This window comes from Melopsittacus undulatus, chromosome 8 (genome assembly GCF_012275295.1).
Source record: "Melopsittacus undulatus isolate bMelUnd1 chromosome 8, bMelUnd1.mat.Z, whole genome shotgun sequence".
NCBI classification, from domain to species: Eukaryota; Metazoa; Chordata; class Aves; order Psittaciformes; family Psittaculidae; genus Melopsittacus; species Melopsittacus undulatus.
The window spans coordinates 56,340,234-56,367,184 of record NC_047534.1 but is presented as its reverse complement, the minus strand read 5'-3'; the positions used below and the strand labels follow the sequence as shown (position 1 = coordinate 56,367,184).

Sequence of the window (26,951 nt, the reverse complement as noted above, 5' to 3'; positions counted from 1 at the left end):
GAGGTAGACTTTGATGCCAGAGCTACAGCAGGTGTCAAACACTGCTGAAGCAATGGGTAAGTACACACACAAAGAGATCAGTGACACAGACCCTGCTTAATTCACTCTTGCTAATTGTTGAAGCCAGAGGGGTAGCACTTGATAAAGCATGTCTGAAAAGGTCTTGTAGTAAGGATAAATCACATCCCTTAATCCATTGGGTGGGTTTTGGCTCATGAAAGCAAAGGTATAGAATTCATAGGGCATGTGGTGAAGGGTGTGTAGGGATCATTTCTCACTCTCTTCCAGTCTGAAACCAAGAGTGCAGTAAAAGAAGCAAGGAGGAGGCAGGCTTAAAACAAGAGGTATTTCCAGTTGTGTGAGCAGAGCTGTGGCACTGACAGCCATAGCCTCTTGTGGGTGCTCTATGCTTTGGCATAGCCTGAAGCCAGGGAGTAGATGAGTTCATCAAAGAAAATCAGTTAAAGGTTAGTAAAGAACTTAGCTATAACATGAATTTGTATTTCCATTCTTCTGATAACGTACATACACTTAATGTGCATTGATGATTGGGGCATTTGAAGAGGTAGGAGTCCAACACTTGCATTCTGGATTATAGATGGTTTGGTTATTTATACCTCAAAAATGCTGCGAATCTCAGGCTAATGAGTTATCTCTTGAATTTTACCTATTTATGTAATTAGTTCATAATTAATCACTCCAGTACTAATAACACCTTCAGTAGCCATATCTGGGGTTCAGTAATGTCAGCTTTAACATTACTCATTGTTAACATATAGAACACTCTACATGTGGCCTGTAGTCTAAGGGAGAATACATGAAGTCTGGATGGTTTGGTTGCTTTTCTTTGTTGTTGTTTTGTGTGGGGTCTTGGAGTTTGTTTTTGTGAGTGTGTATTGAAGTGAAAGGTATTTGGGAAGAGGTTGTCTTCTTGCATCAGTGTCCTGGGTAGATCCCAGGGAATATAACCAGAATCCTGGAATGGTTTGGGTTGGAAGGGACCTTAGAGTTCATCTAGTTTCAATCCCCTGCCACAGGGATGTCTTCCACTGGACCAGGTTGCTCAAAGGCCCATCCAACCTGGCTTTGAACATTTCCAGGGATGGGGAATAGTCATGGAATGGCTTTTACTTTGGGCTGTTCTTTTATCTATTTGGCTACTCATTTGCAAAGATCTCATGAGGTTTACATATACCTAAATCATCAATAGTTCTCTTTGGTTTTTGTTCCTCTGGCTATAAAATAAAACCTGCTTTCTGTTGCTGAATATTGAGGATTCATTTATTATCTGAGATAGAAGTTACTTTTTTGAGGTAGAAGGCAGTGAGTGGTCTCTCTCTTACCAGAGCAATGCAGGAGAGCTGGATGTTGCACTATTTCCCTAAGTGTTTCAGGGAAACAACATGCAAACAAGTAGTAAATACCAGACAGTGGTAGCTACTTTTGCTCCCAAATTAGAACTTGCATGCCTGCAAGGTGCTCAGGGTCTGTTTCATAATCCTCTTCATAGGACCTTCAGAGACTGGTGTGGGTGGGAAGGGACCTTAAAGCTCATCGAATTCCAACTCCTTGCCACAGGCACGGACACCTTCCACTAGACCAGGTTGCTCCAAGCCACATCCAACCTGGCTTTGAAGACTTAATGATGTTCCTTGGGATTCTGAATGGATAACAAGCATGGGAGGGTGCAAAGACTTGTATCTGCCCAATAACAAAGATGTCAATAAGTGGTTCACCAGCTGGCTTTTACACAGCCTTCCTTAGGCTTGAACTAAAAGCCCTCTCTTCTGCTTTATCACAAGTGTCTGAAGTGAGTTTGGGCCTGACTAAGCTGTATGGAACACAAGACAAAGTTACCTATGATTAACCTTGGGCTGAGAGGAGCAAGAGCTATTGAGGATGCATAATCCAAGGATGGGAATAATTGTAGGCAGGGAGTTAAAGCTGGTTGTATTCCTTGAGGAATTAGGTCCACACCTGATCTGCAGCACTTATTTTATGCTGCATTCTTCTAGCAGATCAGCACTCTGGCTAAAGAAACTTGCAAATACTATGGTCTGGACAAGGATGTCTGTATGGAAGCCACAGGCTGTTGCAGAACTACATATTGGTGCATATTATTTGGGGAAGATGTGTAAACGTAAGCACCAAATGATCCTTCCTGTGCTGCTTCCCATTCACATGCTTTACTATCAAGGGGGTACATGGATGAGATAAAAACAGGTTTAGAACTGCCAGGGCTGCAGTACCAGTAGAGCCTCCAACAGGATTGTCTGTCCTGGCCCATCTTGTGGATCATCAGCTGCCAGCAAAGTCTAGATAGCAGCCTCTTGGGATCTTGTTGAGGACAAGCCCATGAATCATGGCAGAGCAAAGCTTCTCTTTTACCCCTTGAGCTGTTTTACTCTAGTGATTGGAGGATTACCTGGCTTTACTCTTGGAAATGGAGTGAATTTGGTGTTAGATTCATCGGTATGAGTCAGTTTGTCCCCATGTCCTTTTTCTGACTTCCTCCCATCCCTTGCAAGAAGAAATGTGATGGCAAGGTTTGAATCTTGCTCTGATACCAAAGCAGACCACACTGCATTACAAAAGCCAACAAAGTAGGCTTAAATATCAGCTTAAAAACTGCAGCAAGGTCTTTGTGCAGCCAGACTAGGAAATGGGCAGTAATGTCTCAGATGGAATGAATGAAGATTCAGCTGTTTTAAATAGCAGTTCAGCATGTTCTATCTTTTCAGACTTGTTTGGTTTAAATTAATGGTAGTTAACTAGTGTTAAATTGCCCTTAAAAGCAGAAGAACATTTTGTATGTAATCAGATGGGGGGAAGGGAGGAAGGTTCCCACCTTCCTTATTTTATTCCTACAGAGAAGATGCATTTTCTGTGCTTCAATTCAATTCCTGGCAGGAGGTCTGGTCTGATGAAGTAGCAGAGAACCATCAGCTCCTGCTGTGTGCTTGAGACACCGCTGTCATTCACCCAGCAGAGATGCTGAGGCAGTGACAGGCTGGGATGCCTGGTACCCATGGTTTTGTTAGGCAGCAGGGGGTGTGATGCCTTGCTCCAGTGGATGTTGGATGCATTGTGCATCACAGCTGGGAGAAGTTAACCATCAAGTGCCATAGTTAGTTGCATTACAGTATCTGCCCTGGATGTCCAAGTGTGTTTAAGAAGCAGAGAGGTTTCTTCCCTGATGGGCACAGCTATAAACCACAGCAGCCCTTTTGCAGGTCTGAGTTGACCTTGGGGTGATGTCTGTTCAGTTGCAGTCAGTGTGCTGAAGAGCAGTACTGTGCTATGAGGGCTGCACAAGGATGAGTGGTGCTTACTTTCACAAGCCTGTAAGTTAAACAGATACACAGAGAATGGGGTTAAAATAGGTATTAAAACATCGGATGTGAACCAACAGCTAAGCTGTCTTGTTCGGCTTGCTGAGCTGATAAAAATCACTTATTTCTTCAGCTAATGTGGGGCTGGGTTGGTTTCCTCCTGGTTTAGCAAAATCCTTCAAGTCCAACAAGTATTTGGAGGGGGGAACAGACATCAAACTGTCTCTTTTGGCCATAATCAGCTGGGGTTCAATTGTGGCATGAAGTGGTGTTTCCTGATTGCCATATGTACTCATGCACCCCCTGAGGGGGCCCTGGTCTTGGTTTGCAGCCTGACCAGGGATATGGCTCCACTGGAAAGGTCAGTTTGACTAGCTGGTGCCAGGGGAAACCCAGATGAGCTCTAGTTTGGATCCATCTGGAATGCATGGTCTCCAGCACAATTTAACTTTTCCTCAGCATAAAAGATCTGACAGGACATTATTAAAGTAAAAGAGGCCTTTTAATATAATTAAATATTAATATGGATAATGCAATCAATGCTGTATTGATTACATTAGCCATGGTAATGTTTAATTCAATATGTCCACAGCGCTGTTATTTCTCCCTGTGTTTATTTGCTGCTGTGCAGCAATGTAATACCCCTGTGTTCTGTGTCCCTTAGGCTTGGTCTAGGAGAGCAGGAAGTCATAGCATGGGGAGAGGGCAAAGCAGCCAAGCTGTATTGTGGGTTGAACCCCTTCATGTGCCCTCAGGCTGACTGTATGAAGTCAGGATCACCTGTGTGGCTGATGTAACCTGGACTCCAAACAGCTCCTCTCGGTGTAGTTTGTAAAGCCTGCACAGGAACAACTTACCAATGTAAAGATTGATCATGACCTTTATGTGCTTTCCTCCTGGAGCCTGGCCCCGGTGCTGTGCTTCACTCTTGCTGAGTCCCACACCTGCATGTGTCAAGATGGGAAGATTTCCTACCCTAAGCTCTCGAACATGTTTCTAAAGAGGTGCCAGGTTCTGGTTTTAAACTCAGCCAAGCTTGAATGATTTAATCTGTGGTTGTAGGCAGAAGGTTTCCATTAAGAGTCACAGTTTTGTTTAAGTGAAATATCGGAGGTGGATGTTCTCCTCAGTTTAACCCACTACAGAACAAGATTTCTGGTCCCTGGCTCTTTGCTTGCTGTGTACCTGTTGGACAGGGTTTGGTAAAACCATTCATGAGCAGCCTGGAATAAGCAGTGCTCAAGGCCAGGCTGGACAGAGCCTTGGGTGCCATGGTGTCATAGTGTGAGGTTCCCTGCCCATGGCAGTGGGTTGGAACTGGATGAGCTTAAGGTCATTTCCAACCCAAACCATCCTGGGATTCTATGACTTTTGGCTTCTGGTTTAAAAATAACAACCCTGACTCCATAATGAGAGATGGAGGAACTGCTTACACCAGGCTCTATGGTCTGTGCAGCAGAACTACTTCGTGTGGTGGTTCTGCAAGCCATAGGGGTTACTTTTCCTGTGCGAGGTAGCAGCTTAGGCACCCAGGGGATGGAAATGATCATTCTGGTGTTACCCAGTCTAGCACAAGAACTTGGGAAGGAGCCCATGTGGAGTGGTGTTGCACTGCCCATCACCCATGGTGGAAGGCTGTGCTGGAGCAAGCAAAGCCATTGCACCTACCTTACCACAGCCTCCACCAGAGCACTGCACAATGCTCGCATAGGCAGGCAAGCAAAGGAAGAGAAAGATGCAAGGAAAAGCCTCTGTGAATGGCAATGAGAGAGGTTTATGCAGGTGCATCAAAACTGAGGTGGGCAACAACATTCTCCTGCAAAAGGGGCAGCTGTAAAGCTGTTTCCACATCTTCACCTCTCCAGACCCTTCTTTGCAGGGTTTCTCTGCCTGAAACAAATTGGAGAGCTCTCTTTAATCATCTTGAACCTGCAACCCCCTTTTGCATGGGTCTCTGTCCCCTGCTGTGCTTTTTCCCTGTATTATAACATTTACGCACCATGGTGCCCAGGCATTTCCTTCTAATGCATTTTGCATTAGTAGCTAGTATCGGGAAACCCAGTACCAAAAGGTTAATGTGCATCCATTAGTCCTTTTCCCCCCCTTCTTCATGTGCTAGTAGAAGACAACCAATTTCAGTAAATACATGAGGTCTGGAAAGGGTCTGGAAGCACTTGAAGCTCTGTATGCAAAGCTGTGGGGTTATTATACTGTCCTGTCTTAAGGGCTGTAGGTAAATGGGACTTGCAGATGTTTGATGATACCTTTCAGGTGTTTTCCTCATGAAAAGAGATGGGTTTTTCTGAGACCTGTTCTTTTCAAGTGCACTGCTTGTTCTACATCTGCATCGTGAAGGAGGCTGTGCTTCTACCCACCCACAGCCCGTGCAGGAGCAGATACCCCATGGAAGGTAATCTCTCTTCTACTGGAGGCTCAGTGACTTGAAGAGACCCAGGTGAAAGGGGGGTACACAAAGCTGGGTGGATGAGCAGCTCTATGTATGCAAGTTCAAAACCCAGGCCAAATGAAAAGACAAAATCCTGTGTGCTTTGATTTCACTTAATGAGAAGCTATTCACAGCTTTCCATTTCTGATCTGTATCTTTCCATTTCTATTCTAATGGTAATTACTGTAGCAGTTTATTAACAAAGAAATCATTTGATAGCTTTCACATATTCCCATCCTTCAGGTATCTAACAACCTATTGATTCCATAGCCTGGCAATCTTCCTGACTGAGGAGCTGGAGTTAGATTCCTTTCTTTCTTCTTTTCTAAAGCACTTTGATCATTTTATAGACAAAGGATAATTACTCTGGTTTAAACAAGGGCTGGATTGCAGTGATACAGCCTACAGTATGTTCTGGTGTGTGATCCCTGCTGCACTGTCTGCATTTCCTCATAGAAGGACTTTGAAAACTGGGATGGATTTCTGATCCCTGGGTCCCTACAGTCAGCAATGGAAAGGTATGCACCACCTGCAGAGAGGTGATTTCAATATCTGACACGGCTGAGCCTGTCTTTATGAAGGCTTTTTGTCTTTGCAGCTGTATGCCCTGCTTGCCTCTGGTGCTGTGTGGAATAGGCTTTGCAATAGCAATGTGCTCCCTCACACTGCAGACTCATGACACTGCTGGTTGCTTCAGCATCCCTTTCCTCTCTTCCCAGGTGGTTCCTCATGTCCTCAAGGTGGTTGGAGGAGTGTTCCCTGACACCAGTTCACACTGGTCCAGAAGACCAGGGCACTGGAGCAACAGCAAGGCAGTGTGTGATGGGTGAGTCTGCAGCAGTGCAGGAGCCCAGCTGTGGTCCAGCCCTTCACAGGTAACCAGCAGCCAGTCTGCACTGGTGGTTGGTGTGCATGAGATGTGGCAGAAGCTCACAGGGGTTAAAACAAGGTGGTTCTCAAAGCAGGATGTGGTGTAAGCTGCTTGTGTGTATTACTGTCATGGGTTTTGCAGGTTTCTAGCAAATTGATGCCTATTATATTGCAGGCTTGTTTGGGAATTGTATTTCTGCTATTAAATAGCAGGGAAACCTGCCTGGAAAGAGGCCCCAGCTACTTCAGTTAGACCAAACACCTTCCATCATATCACAAACCCTTCTAGAAGGAGTAAGGGGATGGAAACTGCTCTGAGTTTTCTCATAGACTCCATAAGGAACAGAAACATTTGACCCCTACAAGGAGAAGCTGCTGCTTGTTGTCCTCACAGGGCTTTTTCTGTGTGTGACCCTTAATGGGCTTCCTAACTGCTTGGTTAATAATTCATCTGCTTCCGAAATGGCCTGGTTTGATCATTCAATGCCTAGGTGACCCTACAACCTATTGGGAATAAGGCACTGGGAGAACTTGAATTACAGGTTAGTCATTTTCCCATCTAATATATCACAGACTGAAAGCTTTATGACTTCAGAGCTTACTGTATTAATTTTATGCATGAGTGCTTTATTTTTGCCATACGAGATATATCACTGGCTTACTAGAGCAAAATATCATTAGACCTGGAAAGGGATTTGGTCACTTACACTTTGTCACCGAGGATCATTGCACATAGATTATGTAGGGCTGTGCTGTGCCATTTCTCATGTGTTTATTAAGTGATTATAAATACTGAACAGTGTGCCTACAGGGCACACTTGAGGACTGTTATTGTAGCAGTATTTCATTTAGAAAGGTGGCATACACGCAGTGATTTGTGCCTTGGGAGGGGCTGGTGAAGGGTTGTGGGATGTGAAGAGGGAAGAAGCCTGTTCTGCCTTAAAGCTGTTGATTGTTGTGAACCTTCTCCCATCCTGGTGGCTTGTGTCAAGGACAGGATGCTGAGATACCTAGGATGCAGTCCTGCCTGCGTTGGACCCCTTGACTACATCACATTGAACTGCTTTGGGTCCTTGGGTTTTCTGCATCTCAGTTCAGGATGTCAGTCTTGAAAACACCACAGATTTGACTTTTCAGAAATGCTCTCAGTCTCTGTTGTTTCAATACAATGAGTGAGTTTTTCCTATAAACCCATAAAAATCATCTGTTTGCCCTCAACATTAAACCCATCTCTGCAAAATCCAGGGAAAAAGAGCTTGTGGACATACCAGTGTCTGAGGAACAACTCTGACCATCTTCTTGAGACCTTGATGCCATTCCCCACAGCACAAAGGTGTGCAGGAGTCCACCTCATTGCTCCTCCACTCCTCAACCACCAAGACCAAAGAGCAGCCCCAGTCTGCAGACCTGGCTTTCCATTTGCTGCCCATGTAAGCTGATGTCTCCAGTCAGGTTTCAGAAGAGCTCAGTTCCCCTCTGCTCACTGCAGTAGGTTTGATCTATGGTCTATGGATTTCCACTATGACTGAACAACACAGCCCCACCTTTGATTAAGTGATCCTTAGAAGAAGAAAAACCCAAACCCACGTTATCTGCCTCTTAAAAGTTAATTAAGAGGCAGAATTTAAATGCTTCCATGATTCATTAATGAAAAAGACCAAGATGAAGTAGGTGAGCAGTAAAGAGCTGCATAAATTCACCAACAAAACTGATAGAAGCCAGCAACTGTATTCTGAGACTGCAAACACAGGGAAATGGGGTAAAAATGATTTGTGGGCAGGAGGAGGAAGAATTTCCTTGTGTTACATGACTGCATGCTTTTATTAGTTTGATGATGTACAGGGGGACTATTTATCTTGGAAATGGCTTTTTGGTTAACATTTCATTTTCCTTCCCAAACTTAGTGATATGAAACACAGTTCTCTGCAATTGGCTATCCCCGGACTTTATTAATACCACTTGTTGTTGTTGTAAATGATCTATTGCAGAACAAGTAATAAAGCTCTTGTTTTGCAAGTAAGCAAGCCCTCACCCTTATAGGGGAAGGATGAAAGATTTGTTAATAAAAATAGGAAGAATAAAACTCATAATACATCGCACTGATAGTTATATCCCTTTTATACTACATGCTGCTTCTCTTTAGGAATTTGAGGCCCTGCACTAATTTAACATCACTAAATTGGCCTGGTTTGGGATGTGATCTATCCTATCCTATTGCATTGCCAGCCGCTGCCACTTTGATATCACACAGTGCATCCAAATAAGAGCACCTGGGAAAGTACCAAGTTCAGTTTTACCTGCAAAAGGCAGTTTCCAAGGTCAGAGAGGTGGTGCAGATTAGCCAGCATCTGATTAACATATCTTATCACCAAATTTATCACCAAATCAAGCCCTATTGCTCATACCCATGGGAATAATATCCTGTGGTGAATGGAGCTATTGATTTTGGGGCTGGGGAATAGTGCTCATGGGTTTCTTTAAAGCTCCTCTCTACCCTGCTCAAAGCTGGAGGAAGTGAAAAACACACTTCAAAGAGTGTGTGTCTGCTTCATTGGTCAGAACTTCAGACATACATCCACCTATATTTCTATTTCTACACTGACCTACTCCTCAGGATCTTGTCTCCCATTCAGCGACTTCTAATTGCTGCTCTTAACATGGTTTTACAGAGCAAAACTCCTGTATTTCTGCTCCAAGGCATCACAAATCACTGGTAGCATATAAGCACATTGTGTGAGTTTGGCCTAGGAAATGATGGGTTTTGTTTGTGATCTCCTTTCTCAAACCCAGTAGGATGGAGCCCTGGTTGCTGCTAACAGTTTTGGTGAGAGGTGGGCTGGCAAATGATGCATCAGACCCCAAGCTCCAGCTGGATGGAGACCAGGCTTGTATCTCCTAGGAAGCAACCAGGAGGAGCAGGCAGGGAAACCCTATAATCTCCTGGGATTTAGGGTATCTCCAATTTTCACATGCTGTTCACTAATGCAGGGAGACTCTTACCATTAGGGACATATTAAAGATTGTCCTTCCCTACACATCTCCTGCTCCTTTACCCAAGGCACCTGTACCTCCTTCCATTCGTTTTGATGCTGCTGACAAAAACAGGGGGATTTAGGATGTTTTAAGTAAAAACATGAGGGTTAGAATATCCTATAGAGCTTCACAGCATGATAACAAATGCTCTTCCTTTCCAGGCATGTCTCCATCTGTTTTCATGCTGGTGGGACAAGGAGGGGCAGTGCTACTCTTTGTTTAGCAATGCAATTAGCCCAAGTGTACAGGCCTGCAGCAAGCCAAGTGGATAACCTTGAATCCAGAGAAAGTTAGAGGAGATTTAAAGCCATCTGCAGCTCCAATGGGTCCCCACGCACCCCTTTTGCTCGCAGTTTCTATTCATGCCGATGAAGTGCCAGAAGATATGCAATACAATGGCAAATTGCTTCTTTGGGTATCATAGCATCTTGACTTAGAAGTGCTTTAACCTTGGCCTCATGCTTCCTGCGGGGCCTGTTGTCTTTGCTGCACAAGTACCAACCCCAGCCAGGAACGTGCAGGATTGTTCATCTGAGTAAAATTAAGAGCTGAAGCCTTTACCATCCTCTCGATGCCAGACATGCTCTACCTGCATTAACTTGGGCTTAATGGACTGCAAAACGAGTGCTTCCGTGCATAGGGGAGTGGGTTATTTGCAGGAGAGCAAGTTTTTATCTCTTCCCTTTCCCAAAGCTTTTGTCTTTTTAAATGAAGAAGAGGAATGGCAAATATAGCTAAATCATAGGCACACAGCTGGGCCTTGGGAATACAGAAAACCCTTTGAGCAACGCACAGGCTGCATCCCTCGAGCCAGCTAAGTAATGCAAAGAGCAAGGATCGCCAGTCCCTCTCCATTAAACTGGAATGTTCTTATTAACCGAGTTCTTGATGGCAGTGTTGAGGATGATGCAAGCACTTCTCAGCAGACCAGATGAACACATCAACCTGGTTTCATTGCAGACTCTTTTGGTCCTTCAAGGTAGGGCCCAAGGCTCTGAAAGTTGGATCACACAAGCTCCAGCCACCCCAATGCCTGGCACACTGACTGCATAGGCAGTGGTGGGATGCTCCATCTTCACAGCCCACTCCAAGCCATGGGCTGCAGTCTCCACTCCATCATGCTCCATCTCTGGCAGTGTTCAAGGCCAGGTTGGATGGAGCCTTGGATGACATGGTCTAGTGTGTGGTGTCTGTGCCCATAGCAAGGGGATTGGAACTGGATGATCTTAAGGTCCTTTCCAACCCAAACCATTCTATGATTAAAAGGGAGAATGTAAAATCCTGGTAACCCCATTTTTCACCTGCTTCCTTGGTTATAAATAAGGCACACATATGTGCACATAAAGCACAGTAAGGCCCCAAATAATATTTTATATGGCTTAATATGGATCCTTTAGGTACATAAGCGCCTCTGATTGCTGTTTGCCAATGGGATATTGGTGCTGGCATGCCTGCTTCACAGCCTGTTGTCATGCACATCCATGGGTACAAGAACGTGAACTGCCAGAAGGAGCTATTTGGTAAGCAAGGGCAGTTACCTGGGTTAAGATGATATGTTTTTGGGGTTTCTGTGGATCTCGGGTACTTCTTTTCTCCTGTGTGAAGCTGTTGGGAAAAATACCATCTATTCTGTGCTCATCTGCTATTTATTTAGATGTCAGTCTGTGGCCCTGTTAGTTAAAGGGTTTCCAGGCTCAGCTTCTGTCTATGTGGCTTGGAAGGTGGACCAAGTTCATGGCTGTCTTACATGATCTGTGCCTTGAGAAGCTCCTCAGAGAGAACTTGGCATCACCTTAGTATGTGAACTGAAACAGTCATGTTCCCAGAGCTCCTGTGTTCACAAAGTACTTGTCACCATGTGGTGTTGGACATTGTCCCATGTTGGGCATACTTGGATGCAAAACTACCCCTGCAGCCTGTGTCAGTGGGTTGTGCTGGCTCTTCTGGGAGCACACAGGAAGAGTGTGGCTGAGTTGGGACATGAGAGCTCTTTGAGATACTGAAGTTAGTCATGGTAAAAGGATATTTTCCCTTAAAAAAACAAACAGAAAACCCCAAAACTCTGAGAATGTCGGGATTATATTTGCAAATACAAATAAATACATATGGTATGTTAAATATATAAGTACAGGCACTTAATGTCTTTCCATGTGCTCTATTTCCTGTGTTTAAAAAACTAAGCTTCTACACTAGAAAAGAAGGTGGGATTTTGATATATTTTTCATCTTCTATATTGACTTCCTGCTGCAAACCCACGTAATTTTGCTAGATAAAAGGCATTCATTTGCTATGCATTCACATGGGTCCTCTTTTCCCTTTAACAGCCACCAAAGAGAAACAAATTATTGCTCACGCTATGCTGGAAGCCAAGGATTTGCTTTTTGCCTTTACATTTAGCAGAGCTGTGGCTGTATTGGGGTTGTCTGTGACAGCCAAGTCAAGGGGTGATCATGTCAAATGGGACTCAACTTGTTACATGCCACCATAGCCACTATATGCTGCTGATTCAGGTGCTCAGCATCCCAGTACTGCCCATAAATACCTCTTGTATTTGCAAGAATGTCAGCGTGGGGAGATGGGAAGGACAGTGCCTATGCAGGAGGCTGTGCTCCCCCATCTAATAACATAGATATCAGACACCTTTCCCTTGAGATGGCAGCCTCTGGAAGCCCAAGACGAACCTTTCAGCAAGATTAAAGAGATGGGATTAATTGTTATCGATCATGGGTCAACAAATTAAATTGCATCTGCGACTGCACCTCTGAAAGGTCTAAATAAAAGGAGTAGTTAATGGGTCTGCCTGGCCCAGAGCTGTGATTAATTAAGGGGAGAAATGAACTACAGCATTAAAAAAGAGGCAGAAAGGAAGGTGGTTGAGATCAGATGAAGTCCTTCAGTGTGTCAGGTGAGCACTCAACAGCATCTCAATGCTGGAGTCACCCTGCCTGGCCTGAGACAGGCGCAGAGCTGGGGGCAGTGGTTTTAGACACTGTGCTCCAATTGCCCCAGGTACTGTTGGAAACTGCACACCCAGGGGTGGCCTCTTCCACACTGACCCTCATAAAACCCAGTCTGTGCCCATTGCTCCTCCCTGTTATCCTACTTTGGTGCGCAGGGAGAACTACAGTGGGACAGTGTGCCTAATGCCTAATGGAGCTGGGGGAATCAGATCCCTGCTGCCATCTGAGCCAGCATGGATGGGGACCTCATAGAAATACCTGATGGGATCTGCACCGCTTCCTTCTCATTTCACCCAAACATAGCTCACTGTGTGTGGTCTGTGAGGCATTCCCATTTTATCCCATTTGTTTCATAGGCTCAATGCCCTGGAACAGCAAAGGGAAAAGAGAAGCATCCTTATGGTGTTCAGGAAACCCATCACTGTAGGTAATGCTCTTCCAGCTCCCATCCAGCACAGCCACCAGCACCACAGCATCTCTGTGGGAGCAGGAAGTAAAGTACTCCTGGGTGGGAATGAAGGGTGCCACTGCGACTCCTTGGGAAATAATGAGGAAGCACAGCATGGAATAGAGATGGTGCTTAATTAATAGTGAAGAAAAGAATATGTGGGATGTATAGCGCTGTACTTGTTCCAAGCACTGTACAAACATTAACTACAGTAATTAAGCTGTAATTAATTAGAGTAACTACTAATCAGTGTAAATAATGATGCATCTGGAGGTACCAAATGGAGTTTGTGAACTGAAAGCAAATTTCCATGTTCAGGAAATGGCACCAAATATAAAATGGCACCAGTAAAAGGCAGAAGCAGATGGAGGTTAAAGCGAGAGCCTGGGAGCTGTGCTTGTCCATGATGGAAAGTGAATCCCAGTTTGGCACATGTCTTGTGACAGAGCAAAGCTGATGTACTGATTCCCTGCTGAGGAGCTCCCTGGGCAGCCCATCCCATCCATAGGACTTCCATGACTGCTTCCAGGCTCCAAGCCTGCTGCATTCATCAGTCAGGGGCTGGGATGAGGAACTGGGAGCTCGAGGGGGTGAGTAAAATACACCACAAATATGTAATTTTGGGGATTTTTTTGCTGGTTCACACACTTTATATTTAACAAAATAATTTTTTAATAATATAGTCTTTTACACATCAAATATTTGTTTTAGGCCCCCCCCCCCCCAGTTTTTACAGGTTGTTTTTTCTTTTCTCACTAGTTTCAGGCACACTATTGTTTGAGAAGTTTGAAACCGGGTAGTCATTGACAGGCAACAACCGACAAAGAAACGTGGCGATGACATCTTTAATGGTACCAGTTCCACCCGCAGGAAGCCAATGCTCAGCCTGAAGTACAGTGATGGCTGCACTCACCAGTGCTCCTCCTACCCCCTGCCCTCTGCTAACACACAAGAACTGGGAAGAAATCAAATATGCCAAGGCAGCAGTGTGTGTAATAGAGCCCGACCGTGCTGATCTGCTTCGGTGGAGGATGCTGTGAGCAGGATCTGCTGTTAAAACAAGTGCTGGACTGAAGTCTGACCAAAATAAGCACCATCACCTTAGTGGCCATGGCCAAAATGCAGCAAACCAAGTGTGGGCAATGATGGGAAAGGCTTGTGGAGCAGAGAGATGACATTGGTGGCTTTTCTCTCACAGTATCGCTTGGAAGCTGCAGCCTGAGAAAGCAAAAGGCAGTGCCAAAAAGCCTGAAGGGGCCTCGGCTGCTGGTGGAGATGTCTCCTTCCTGCAGGCAGGCACAGAGCCAGCCACAGACAACCCAGGTAACATGTTGCTTTCATGGTGTGTTTCCAGCCCATCCCTGCCTGGTCCGTGCAGCCGGTGTTGGCTTGTTGTCCCATCAAGGTCACGGTGACTGTGTAGGTGTCTTTGACTTTATTGTCCCCACTCAGTGGGGAAAGTGTAACACAGATACAGCTTGTGTCTTGGGGGTTGGTGGTATACCTGTGCATCTGCCATGGGCTGTCTGCAGGTTATGCTCCAATCAGGGCTCTTCCTTAGCCCCTTCCCTCCTGTCCTTAACACACACACCCCCACCGCCCATCCCAGACACAATCAGAATGATCCATCACTTGAGTCACAGCTGTATTGTCCCGACAATCCCAGCTTAGGAAGTGTCTTTAAAAAACAAAATCACATTAGCAAAATAATCCTTGAATAAATAAAGGTGAAAACCCCCCAGGATCCACACTGCAGACAGTGACAGCAGTGACTCCATCGGAGGCATCACCAGTCCGAGAGCTTACATGGGTTGTTTTGCTTTGGTCCTCCCCAGATGTGACCACCGTGTCCCTGTAAAGCACTGATAGTTACTAACGCAGAGTAGATACCTAGATAAAGGATACATAGTGTGTAAAGCGGGACAGGAGCAGGACAGGAGGGAAGAGGGAGACCCTTCCCCACAAGTAAAACCCTCTGCTTGTGTGAAACTCTTGCAGGCTTTGCTGGTGACCCTGTTCCAGGGGGAGGTCGGACGCATGTGCAGCATCGAAGACGTTCCTTTGTCATCATCATCATTGTCATCATCATCATTGTCATCATCACTATTGTCATCATCACCATTGTCTTCATCACCATCACTTGCCCATCAGTGCCACAAGCAGGGGATTTCCCACTACAGTGCTTGCTTGCCCTGGCACTCGCGCTTGGAGCACTGCGCCGGCTTCCACCAGTCCCCATTGTGGCAGTGGCAGATATTGCAGTCGTCCACCTTCACCTCGATGCCAGCAGGAATGATCGTGGTCCCTGCAAAGCAGTTTGGACCTGCAGGAACACACATGGAACAGGAATGAATACATTATGGGTTCTCAATGGGGCACAGCAGCTCTGCTCACAGCACCTGGAGCAGGCAGGTGCTCAGCCACAGCCCCTTGCTGTGCTCCAGTGCACACAGCAGCAGTGCTCCCAGCATGCTGGGTGCCAACCTGCACCCCATGCTGAGCACTTGCCTCTGTTTTCTGGCTGCCCTCAGGTATTAAAGGGAAAATAAAAAGGCCTCAGGACTTTCCTTCTCCTGTTTCTACACCCACCCCCTTATACAAATAGCATTGGATGCCCCATCAATGCACTCAGGTTCTTCTACTCAATTGTCCTCTAATTTAGCCTGTTTTTCACCTAAAATTTGGCTGTGAGATGGACAAGACCATGAGGACAAACATCAAAACACATATAACACTTTGCTTGGTGACACTGCATTGAGCTGCAGGGACTGGAGCCAATTCACCCCCCAGGACCATGGCAGCCATGCCTGAATGCCCAGTATCCCACCAGTTCAGGACTATCAACCATAGAAGATTTATAGCATCAAGTTAACAATAATAATCCACCTCCCAGATAAGCTTTCTGATAAAACCTGGGTCTTCTCAAGGGCTATTCCTTTACTCTGCTCATTACTGCTGATTTCTGTGGGCTTCTGTATTGTACAACATCAAAGCAGCAAGCCAGCAAGGACCTTATTTTCCTCCTTCTCATAGAAGTCCCACAAATACCCATTGCCTCCTCCTCCCCTCTCATTCCTGCATCCATTAGTGCCAGGCATTAATGGCAGAGGCAGCAGCACATGGGGAGAACAATCAAGGTGCTGCATTCATGGTATAGGGGAAGCATGAAGGCATTTCAGAAGTGTCTCGTGGCTCCAGTGCTGCTCTGGAATGTCACCCCTCAGCTGGCCACTGGTTTTAATCTATGCCTCCAGTGCACCAGTTGTGTTCAATAGATGGCAGTGTGTGCAGACCATTACAGGCAAGTTGTCAGTGCTTAAAATAAGGCTTGAAAGGGGAAATAGGGTCCCTACATGGCTGGAAACAGGCTGAGCTGTAGCCAATCCACTGCTGGGCTCTCATGTTTTATAGCCTCACAGAACTATTAATTTTATCTCCTTGATTTATTAGTGCCCTGACTTTACTGGTGCTCCTCAAGACCCTATGTTTAAGCTCAACAGACCATGAGTTTGACAGGGCTGGGCTTAACCAGATGTAGGCACTGCAGGTTGCTGCTGAGCCAAACAGTGCTTGGATGCTGCTTGCCTTTAGGCAATCTCTTTATTGAAGGCCTCCTCAAATGCAGATCAGCTCTATAGCAGCTTTTCAGATCTACCTCAATGAAGCCTCAACAGAAGACCCTGAGCAAGAGGCCTCCGATGGCTCCTGGAGCAGAATTTGGGGTGAGTGGGTGTACCCCATGGCTGCTCTTCTGTTCCCATTCAGGACCTAGGAAGGCTGTGGTGCAGGGAAGCTCTGTGTCTCTCCAAGGAAGGGGGATGCTGCCTCCTCCTTTGCCCACCAGCATGTGAATCCACCAGGGTGCCAGGCTCCAAACAGGAAAAGTGACACCACTTGTTGAGCTGGAGCTCAGGCTGTGGTGGACTGCTGGCAATTGAGCAGTGCACTGGGCACAGGGATGTCTGCTTTGGGCAGGGCAACTGCAAAGGGTCCCCTCCACAAAACCAGGGCAGTAATCATCCTCTTCTTGCTCAGGGAGACTGATGGGACAAGTTTGCTCCTCCCACAGACACTGTAGTTGTGAGATTTGCTTTGCTTAACATAGTTAATACCCAGACCACAGCACTCCAGGCTGTTTGCTAGAACAGTGAAGATTTTCATGGAGATATATTAGGGACATTCAGATGCTGCTTGGATGGGAGAGAGCTCAAAAAATCACATATGGTTTGTTGTTTGGGAAGAGTGATGGTAAAGTTTGCAACTGTATGTGTAAGACCAGATGCTTGGGTGATGACCCATGCTGTGCTGCTGAACGGCACACTGGTATGGAGGGGTACTTCTAATCCCATGCTCAGGCATTAATGCATTCCTCATGCAATGCTACCCAAGAGTGTGAGATTAAGTCCTCTTGGGGGTCTGGTATGATGGTGTTACAAAGAAACTCAAAACTCCCTTGATCTGACATTTCCTATCAAGCTGGGAAAGCCTCACAGCCCAAAGGCAAGAGGAGCATCCATCCCAGCTCACAAACTGCATCTTCTGCATAGTCCCCACCACAGCACTACAGGGATGAGGAGGAACACACGTGAATTCCAGAGCACGCTGCACAGATGCCAAGTTAAAGCTGGAAACAGCAGGAACATGCAGTCTGATGCATGCAGTGTCACACTGATGACTGGGAGTCACTTGGTGCTGAACACCAGCCTGGCTCCTGGGGCTGTGGGCTTCAGGCTGCTCCCAGTTACTTCTCTGCTGGTTTTACTGAACTCAATAGCTTCGCCCATGGCTTACAGCAGCTCTGGATTTAGCTTCATGCGTGCAAAGGAGCAATAAAAGGAAATCAAATGTTAAGCACCACAGCAAGCACAAATCACTTCAGGCCAACTGTGATATTCAGATTTGCCCTGAATAGCATCTTGCATGAGGCAAAGCTCATTGCCTTCATTGGAACTTCTCATGGTACAACATCTGATTTCTGCAAGCAGTGGGATTTTCCTCTTAGTTAAGTATTTTCCAGTGATGATTCCATGTCTCCAGTCACTACTTCAGGAGTCTCCCCATCTCTTTAGGACATACTCAAGCTGACTCCAAGATAATTTACCTTATTCAATGAACAATGTCAAGGAGAGAGGTGCTGATGGCTACACTGACCTACCTCACACCGGTAGTTTAGATAGCTGCTAAATAGCAACTCATTATAGCAACCTGTCCCTTAAGCTCCCCTCTGATGTGTCCCACAGTGTAAGGTGCAAGGGATAAGCAGAAAACAGTGGTGTTCCCTGACACTTATTTAGGAATGGCTCTTGCCTGAAAGCAACCCCATGGACACTCATCCAGCTGAATGTTGTCTTGATGACTTTGCTTTTGGACCTCGACCATGCATACAACAGTGGGAATTTACTGCTGGTATCTGTGTGCAACTGGTTGTTGCACACAAGGAGGAGCAGGGATTGCCAGCTGCCTGCACCTTGTGCTGTTTTCCCACATCCAGGCTGAACTCTGTGCTCAGGGAGGGAATTAAACCCAGCATCATGTTTTCAATGACAGCCACATTCCTGTGGGTTAACACAGCTCCTTGTTGCTGATGCTGCAGGATCTTCACATGTTCATTGAGCGCTGTCAATGCTACTGAAGCAATCACTTTGGATTGCCAGAAAAGAGCTGTTTGTGGCTGTAATTGATACATTGAGGAGGGAAGGAGTATTGTGTTCAGTGCCTAGCATCAGCACTGCCTGCCACCCTCTACCACAGGGAGGAGGTGAGGTGAGCAGCTGCCAATGCTGAGCTTCGCCTGGCTGAGAATGAAATGAGGTGATGCTCTGCAGCAGGGGCTGAAAACCCCAACAGATAATAGCACTGGAGCTTTGTGGTGTTAGAAGCTGAAGCCAAAGATCCCGGCTTAAAGCATGGCTGGAGCCTGAGGGGCATCAGGAACAGAGCTGCCAGAAACAGAGGCTGAGGAAGCTGAGGCTGTGCAGGCTGGAGGAGAGAAGCTGCATGGAACCGTCAGAGCCGCTTCCAGTGTCTGAAAGGGGCTACAAGGATGCTGGAGAGGACTCTTCATCAGGGACTGCAGCCAGAGGACAAGGGGTGATGGGTTCAGACTGAAACTGGGGAAGTTCAGGTTAGATGTAAGGAAGATGTAAGGGTGCTGAGGCACTGGAATGGGTTGCCCAGGGAAGCTGTGAATGCTCCATCCCTGGCAGTGTTCAAGGCCAGGTTGGACAGAGCCTTGGGTGACACAGTCTGGTGTGAGATGCCCCTGCCCATGGTAGGAGGTTCAGATTGAATGATCTTAAAGTCCTTTCCAACCCTAACTCTTCTATGGCTCTATGATTCTATGACCATGGCACATGTATGTGGGGTGAGCCCAGGTCAGATCCCTGGTCTGTGGTTAACCACAGGAGGGAAGGGAGTACACTGTGGCTCTGCCTCTTCCCTGCTCTGCAAGGTGATGCCCATGTCCTCCAGGCTATGGATGACACAGCTCTTTGCAGATTAAAGGACATCCAGGCATGTTCCCAATACATACACCAGGTGAAAATACACCCCTGGACCCCTAAGTCCAGCACCACCCAACCTGTACAAAGGCTCCTGCAGGGCTGAGAAATGGGACCCTTTCAGGTCAGTGCCCCCATCCAGATCACCAGTAAGACTTTGAAAGCCCCTTTCCAGTCCACTCAAACTCACTGGCAGCAGATGTGCTCTCCTAAGATGCCTCCACCTAAATGTGGAGGCTGCATCAATGCCTCAACCACCACCCCAATGAGATGTGGATGCTGCTCTGTCTTTGGAAAGGACCAGAAGCAGAGTCTACCAAACCACACCAGCCTCAGTGCTGCAGATTACAAGTCCCTACAACAGCAGGTAAGCAGGAGATGCTGGAGGTGTCAGTGCTCACTGCCTTATCAGAACACTTTGCAGAGCCATCTGGCACCCAAATGCTCATCAGCTGCACATCTCAGTGCTGCAGCACATCAGTGTTTTCAGTATGGGCGGGTGAAAGTTGGTCACCAGCATGAACCATCATCTGCTAATCCCCTCCCCACTGCAGACCTGTTAGTTTGCAATTGCATCCTGTGGTTGAAGGAAGCTCTACCCAGCACAGCAGACACCAGAACTGTTGCATCTCCATGGGGCAGGTGAGGAGGCTCCATCTCACAGTGGGGTGGGTGGTGAATGGGGGGAGGAAGGCAACAGACCCACAAATGAGTGGTGGTAAAACACTGGCACAGGTTGCCCAGAGAGGTGTGGATGCCCCATCCCTGGAGGCATTCAAGGCCAGGCTGGATGTGGCTCTGGGCAACCTAATCTAGTTGAAGACATCCCTGCTCATTGCAGGGGGTTGGAACTGGATGAGCTTTAAAGGTCCCTTCAAACCCAAACCATTCTATGATTCTGTGATGATTCTATGAACTCACTGTGGGTTTCATCCCATCCTTCCCCATGAGTGAGGGATGAAAACCAAGGCAGGCATGGGAAACTTAGGGCAGGAGATGTGAGCAAGCAGAGGCTAGTGATGCCCCCAGAACACACACACCCACCCCAGTCCCTCTGCCATTCATAACCCTCAGGAATTGCTTTGTGCCCCTTTTTTGCATGGACACCCGGGGGGGGGGGGTGTTCACATACAGGCAAAACCAAAGGAGTCTGAAGTACACATTTCCTACAGCCTTTTTACCCCCTCTTGTCCATTTCCTTTCAGCCAGTGTTTTCCTGGAAGGACAACAGGTTTGGGCAAGCTTTCCCATGTAATTTCATCCTGCTGCTGTTTCCATTCACCAGCACAGACAGCTCCAGCCAGGTGGGTCATTCCTGCCCTCTGATGAAAGGAACCACACATGGGTACATGCAATGGTGGACCAAGGGATGTTCTGGCAACAAGACCACCTTCTGCCTGGGGTGTTTCCACTTTGAGGCAGAGTAGCCCATGGTGATGGCTCCTACCTGTGGTAACAAGTGTCACTTCCTCAATGTGACCCCAAGGTGGAAGCTTCACTTTTCCCTCACCACCTTGTCCAGCCACCCATGGGGAGATGGCATCTCCAATAAATGCCTCCAGCTTCACCCCATTGCCTAAAACATCACAAAATGTGAACCTTTTCTTTCCTTATCTATGCACAGACCCCACTGGCTCTGGCTCAGAGCTCCCTGCAGTCAAGTGGTGGTATCTCCACCTGCAGGCTTTCAGTCTTGCACACCACTTCCCCAAAGGATTAATCTCCTCCATAGCTTGCTGCAGCTCTTTCCATCCTTCCTGCATATTTCACTCCTCACAAGACGATGCTAACAGCCCTTCTCAAGCATTGCCTATTTACATGAGAGATTTTTCCAGCCATAATTCACGTTGCTGGGTGCCTGAAGATGCCTAAAGCTTATTTAATCTCTGCATTAAAAAATACATCTTCAGTATCCAAATTAAACCCAAGTTCCTTACTCTAAGCAAGCCCTACATCATTAAAAGGAGCGCATTAAAAAGGTGAGACCGAGCTGAAAAGCTAAATCCAGGGCAACAGGAGCCTTCCCACTGACTTCTGCCAGCAATGAAGCCATAAGATAACCCACACCTGCAGCTCCCAGCCAGCCCAATGGGACAGGGATGTCCTGAAGGCCCCACATCACCTTCTGGCTCTCCCCATGCAGCGATGTTTACATATAACCATAGAACAGTTTGGATTGGAATGGACCTTCGAGTATCATGGACCTGGAGTACCATGAATGCAAGGGACCCACTCGAGCTCCCTGGCTCCCAGTGGCACAGACTGATTTAATCCTCACTGCTTTGCACCATGGTTAGAAAATCACTAATAGCTCCTTTTCTGTCTTAATCAGGAGCAGTAAACAACTGAGGGACAGGGAGACATCCAGAAGGGAATACACCACATTACTCCTCCTTATTGATAGCACAGTTATTTAGGTTGATGTGGAGGCATAACTTCAGGCATCACTAAATACTGGAGCAGGGATGTTTTGGTGCAAGGAAGATCTATGGGTGCAATTTAAAAGCAGTCTGTTTAGGAGTGCTGACATCCACCAGTGCTGATACAGATCCAAGCTGTGTGGACAGACCTGAGGTTATCACTCAGCAAGTTAAATCAAGACACTTAAAAAACACCAGTTGAAAACTGCAGCCCCACTTCTCCCTTCATCCGTTGTGCTTGTGGGATGAGCATGACAACTGGGAACCAAGCACAGGGTTCATGGTCACTTCCAACCTCCCCATCCCTGGGTAGCACTGTCACTTGCTTTCTGGTCCATAGCTCTGCCCGTGATGGGGCAGCAGCAAAGCTCTGGATTAACCTTTGGGCACAGCTCAGTGCAGGGAAGGCAGCATGCAGATGATGCAGAAAACCATACAGGTATCTACAGGAAACAGATCAGCCACAAGCACTGCCAATGACTGACAGACAGGCAGTGCTGTCGCCAGTGGGTATGAGGAGATGCCAGAATAGGCACTTCCAAGGGTTAAAGCCTGGAAGGAGCAGAACTTTTCCTCCAGCAGGAATATTCTGGAGTGAGAAATGATAATAAACTAGCAGGAGTCTCATCTGTGAGAACACATCTCTTTAATCAGGTTAAACCATCTGAACTAGTGCAGATATGCCAGTAAAACTGATCTGGGCACACTACATACATACATAGGGCAAGGAGTATGCTTCCTGCTGCTATAGATTCAGGGCATTAATCTCATTATATGGGCATCTCCCCCAGCCTCTTTGTTTCTGATCCCAGGTGCACTGAAATCAGAGCCAGGAGAACATCTGAGGGCACTTCTACCTCCTGCAAAACCTCCATCCCCAGTCTCCCCATTTGTACTGGGTTCCCCATCCAGTGGTGGGTTATGGACTGTTAAGCAGCAGGGCTGGGCACTGCTGCAGTGCAAATTAATGGCTAATATCAAATTGATAATCATTTACCCACCCTGCTGACTGAAATACACCCAAATTGAGGGCAGTGTTGAAGTCAAACTACTGTCACCAAAGACACGGCATGTCTTAGGATCACCCCTCAGACAGCAGAACAAACCACAGGGCTACAGACCTCGCCTGCAGTAAAGGGTTTCCCTCCCCTCTTTCAATGTGAAATGCTGCTTGGCATTTTCAAAGTCACCTGTGGGATTTGCACACTAAATTCCTCTTCATTTTACAAGGCTCTCTGTGTGCAAATACCTTAATCAGCACTGAAAAGTTTAGCTTATGGCAAAAAACCTGCCCAGGCAAGGTGCCTAGCATTGCACAGGCAGACACTGTGCATATAAAACAGCCTTTCTGAATCAGATTTTCACTGTGTACCTTCAAGGTTGAAGAACAAAACCAGCAACATCTCAAAGACAACAATAAGCAGCTATTAAGTGAGAAATGCATGTTTCAACATTTACCTGACCAAACAAAGGGGATCAGCTTTTTATAGGCAGCATAAAGCTTTGGGAGAATACCAGCTTTAAAAACCCCACAGGTAGGTTTGAATTGCAGACAATGAAAGCTACTCCTGGGTCATTATAACCTTTCAGGCTTTAAAAAGTTGTCTAAATAGGTATTTCCCCAAATGAAGTCCAATAGCACTGAAGGTACATTAACTCTTTTAATGGTCCCAGCATGGCAAATAAGGTGAGGTGGGTTTGGTTTTTGGAGCTGGAATCAAATAGGTTAATTTCAAAGAGATCAATTAATAAGGCTACCATTAAAATAGTGCATCAGCTAACAGCATTACCGGATAAATCAGCAGCCAAAGGGAAGAAAAGTTGGGCCTTACAGAGGATGAACTTCCAAGGCAGGAAATACAGTCAGAGAGTATTGTGTATATATGTATAAATCATGCTGTTGTGTTTCTGATGCCTTCACCTTGGCATCATTCACCTTCAGCTTGGGTCCTGAGAGCAGCCATGGGACAAGCTCCATCCAGCTGATTGCACCCTTGCAGTGGGTATTTCCCAGGTCACCCATGCAAGGAATTGGGATGCAGAGGGGCAAACTTGGATGGGGACTCAGCTGGATGTCCATCCTGCCCACTGCAACAGTGCTGGGGCACGTCCCAAGGCACCGTACTTGGACACAGGTAGGGAGCAGCAGCTCCAGCAGGCAGCAAGAGCCCTTTGTCCATGCAGACGTGAGAAGAAACCCTTATCCAGAGAAGCAAGTGGGCAAAGGATCCCCTGATTGCCAAAGTACCAGGTCTTTGCTCTCTGCTTGGGTTTCTCCATTCAAAGGCAAAGGTTAACAACAAAAGAATAACAACTGGGACTTTTTCTTTGGGTCTTTGGAGCTTTCAGCCAACTTATTCACCTCTTGGTTGTGCTCAGTGTGAAAATTTAATGATTTTTATGGCCCATTTTAACATTTTTATGTCTTCTTTCTTCAGAAAAAATCCCTGCATTCGGTGTAAGAATTAAAACAGTATTTCATTCTCAACTGCAATCACAGATGATGTATGGAGGAGAGCTGGCTGCATGTCAACTCAATAGAAAGCCAGAATTGAATCTAACTTGTTCACTACAGCTGTGCATGATGTTTTATGGGGTGGGTTTTATTCATATCAGTCATAAATGAAGTGGAAACTGTGACTGTGCTAATTTGGTATGAAACAAGAGGAAAAAAGGCAACATGGGGGTGGGGAGGAAGAACCAGGATTACCTGAGCTGTGCATTCAGATGTGCAGCCTACTGAAAACCCAACTCACTGCTGGATAATGAAGCTACACCAGCTATTAATGCACAAGGACAGTCACCCCACCACGCACATTAGTCCTGCAATGGTTGCCTGTTGGGATGAGCAAACCTCTGCACAAACCCCTTGCAAAGAGGAAGAAGTGTTTCTTTAGCTGCAGGAGACCATTGCATGCTCAGGACAAGCCCTCAGCTCCTGTCAGGAAAATAGGGCAATCCGGATGACTGTGGGAATGTGTCAATTGGTAGAAAAATGCCTTTCTGCCTTCCTGCCCCTATGAGATGGAATGTGATGCTTTGAGAGCATCAGCATGGTCCTTTTTGTCCCCCCACCGGTGACAGATCTGATGAAGGTTTTGAACGTGGGATCATGTCAGAAATGGAACTTCAAAGCAAAGCAAAAGCTTTTCATGTGAGCGCTGCTGCTGAAACCATTTCTTTCTACTCTCATGTTGGAGTTGGGTTTTCTGCTGCCACTTTGGAGCACAATCCAATTTTCAGGCTTTGTGGGACCCAGCAGGCCCATCTCCTGCCATCCTCATCCCCACCACTCCTCAGCCTCCTTCCATCCACAGTGACAGACACAGAAACAACTGAAATCAAAGGTAAATTTAATGGACATGTATAAAAGCTAAAGTCTGATTCAGGCACCAAAGGTTCCCCTTCCTCTTCTGGAGGGTGTTTTACACAGCCAAGTGGCATCAGCCTTTGGATCTGCCTTTTATTCAACTGTAAATTCAGGTCAGGTTGCAGCAGCAGAGCTCCCACTTTGATGCACATCATACAAAAGACTCATTACCAGGAGAAAGGGAATAACCACAATGGTAGAAACCTGATTTCTTCATTTGCTTGGGAATTACTTGCCTGGCACATATAAGAGGAAACTTGAGCAAACATCTCCCTTCCAACCTAGCCCCAAGCAACTGATAAGCTTGGGTGTTAGAGAGAGAAGACATGGCACTGCTCTGCTGAAATCTGTAGCTCCTGAAGCAACAGGAGGAGGAGGAAGAGGAAGGAAGGATGGATGGATCTGAGTGCACACACTGGGAGCACAAACCACTGCAAGGATGGGCACACCTCACTCCAATGGACAAATGGGACACACAGAGGTTGATGCTTCTGGAATAAACATGCTCCTAATCCCTTCTGCTGGGACCTGCCCTGGTTTCTCCAACAGCTGCAGAAACAGCTTTAAACCACGTTTGTTCCCTGATTTTGCTCTTCCCATTATGCTACCTGAATTTAATGGCATTTCCATGGCATTTCCACAATGCTTTCTAATGGTGCTGTGCAAAGAGCCAAGCTGCTAATAAAGACAAAATGAGTGGTGCTGGTTTTGCATGTGAACAGTTGCATTTAATGGAATCATGACATGGAAAAGGATCATCCTTTCCTTTACTAATAATTCTGTGTGCCACTACAAAATGCATTACCATAATCTATATGGTGTTTTATACTCTGGCAGATGTCATATGATATTATGGTGATGTATCAGGACAGGATGGTTATCCATACGGCAGCAGCTAGGAATGATGAAAAGCTGGGGAAAATTTATGGTGGATATATGTGTTTCTGCATCCCTGCTCTTCCCAAATTTTCACAATGCTTCATTACCCTGTGCTGGTTTTATTCCTTAAGTACTGGATAAAACTATTGCTTACATGCTGGTCTTGGTGCCATCATAGTACCTGAATGACTTGCAACCAAGAGCCTATTTATCATCCCAGCATCCCCACAGGGCAGGGAAGTGCAGGAAGTGCCCAGGGGAAACTTAGGCACAGAGGCTTGAGGGGATGTGGGTTATTACAACTAAAGCCAGCAGACAACCACTTTTAATGACACTTGTAGGAACACGACAGGTTTGAAGCTGCAAATTGGGTTCTCAAATGTGATGGAAATTGGTTCAGACTCTATTGGCAGGGGAAAGGAACTGTGGGACAAAGCAGCAAAGTGATGGACAACAACTTCCAAATGAAAGTTCCCATATCTAAGTGTTTCCACACTCTTTAGCAAGTATTCCCTACCTTGTTTTCCAGCATTCGTTTTGTCCTTTGGAAATGGTTTTGAAGCCAGAAGCAGGATTTAGACATTAGAACAGCTACTGACCTGATACACGTTAATGATTTTATAAAACGCCTAAAAATGCTTTACTTTAAGAGATTGATGTTTTCTATTGTATCTTTTCAATGCCAATTAATTA

General features: G+C 46.3%; 1 protein-coding gene across 1 annotated transcript in view; it reads right to left on the bottom strand.

Moving 5' to 3' along the window:
• Positions 1 to 15,119: 15,119 nt before the first annotated feature.
• Positions 15,120 to 26,951, bottom strand: part of VWC2L (von Willebrand factor C domain containing 2 like) — a 47,240-nt gene continuing 35,408 nt past the window's right edge. Inside the window, exon 4 of the mRNA XM_034065543.1 lies at positions 15,120 to 15,412. Coding sequence (XP_033921434.1) covers positions 15,264 to 15,412 — 149 coding nt within the window. The 3' untranslated portion in view covers positions 15,120 to 15,263. The remainder of the gene's footprint in view (positions 15,413 to 26,951) is intronic.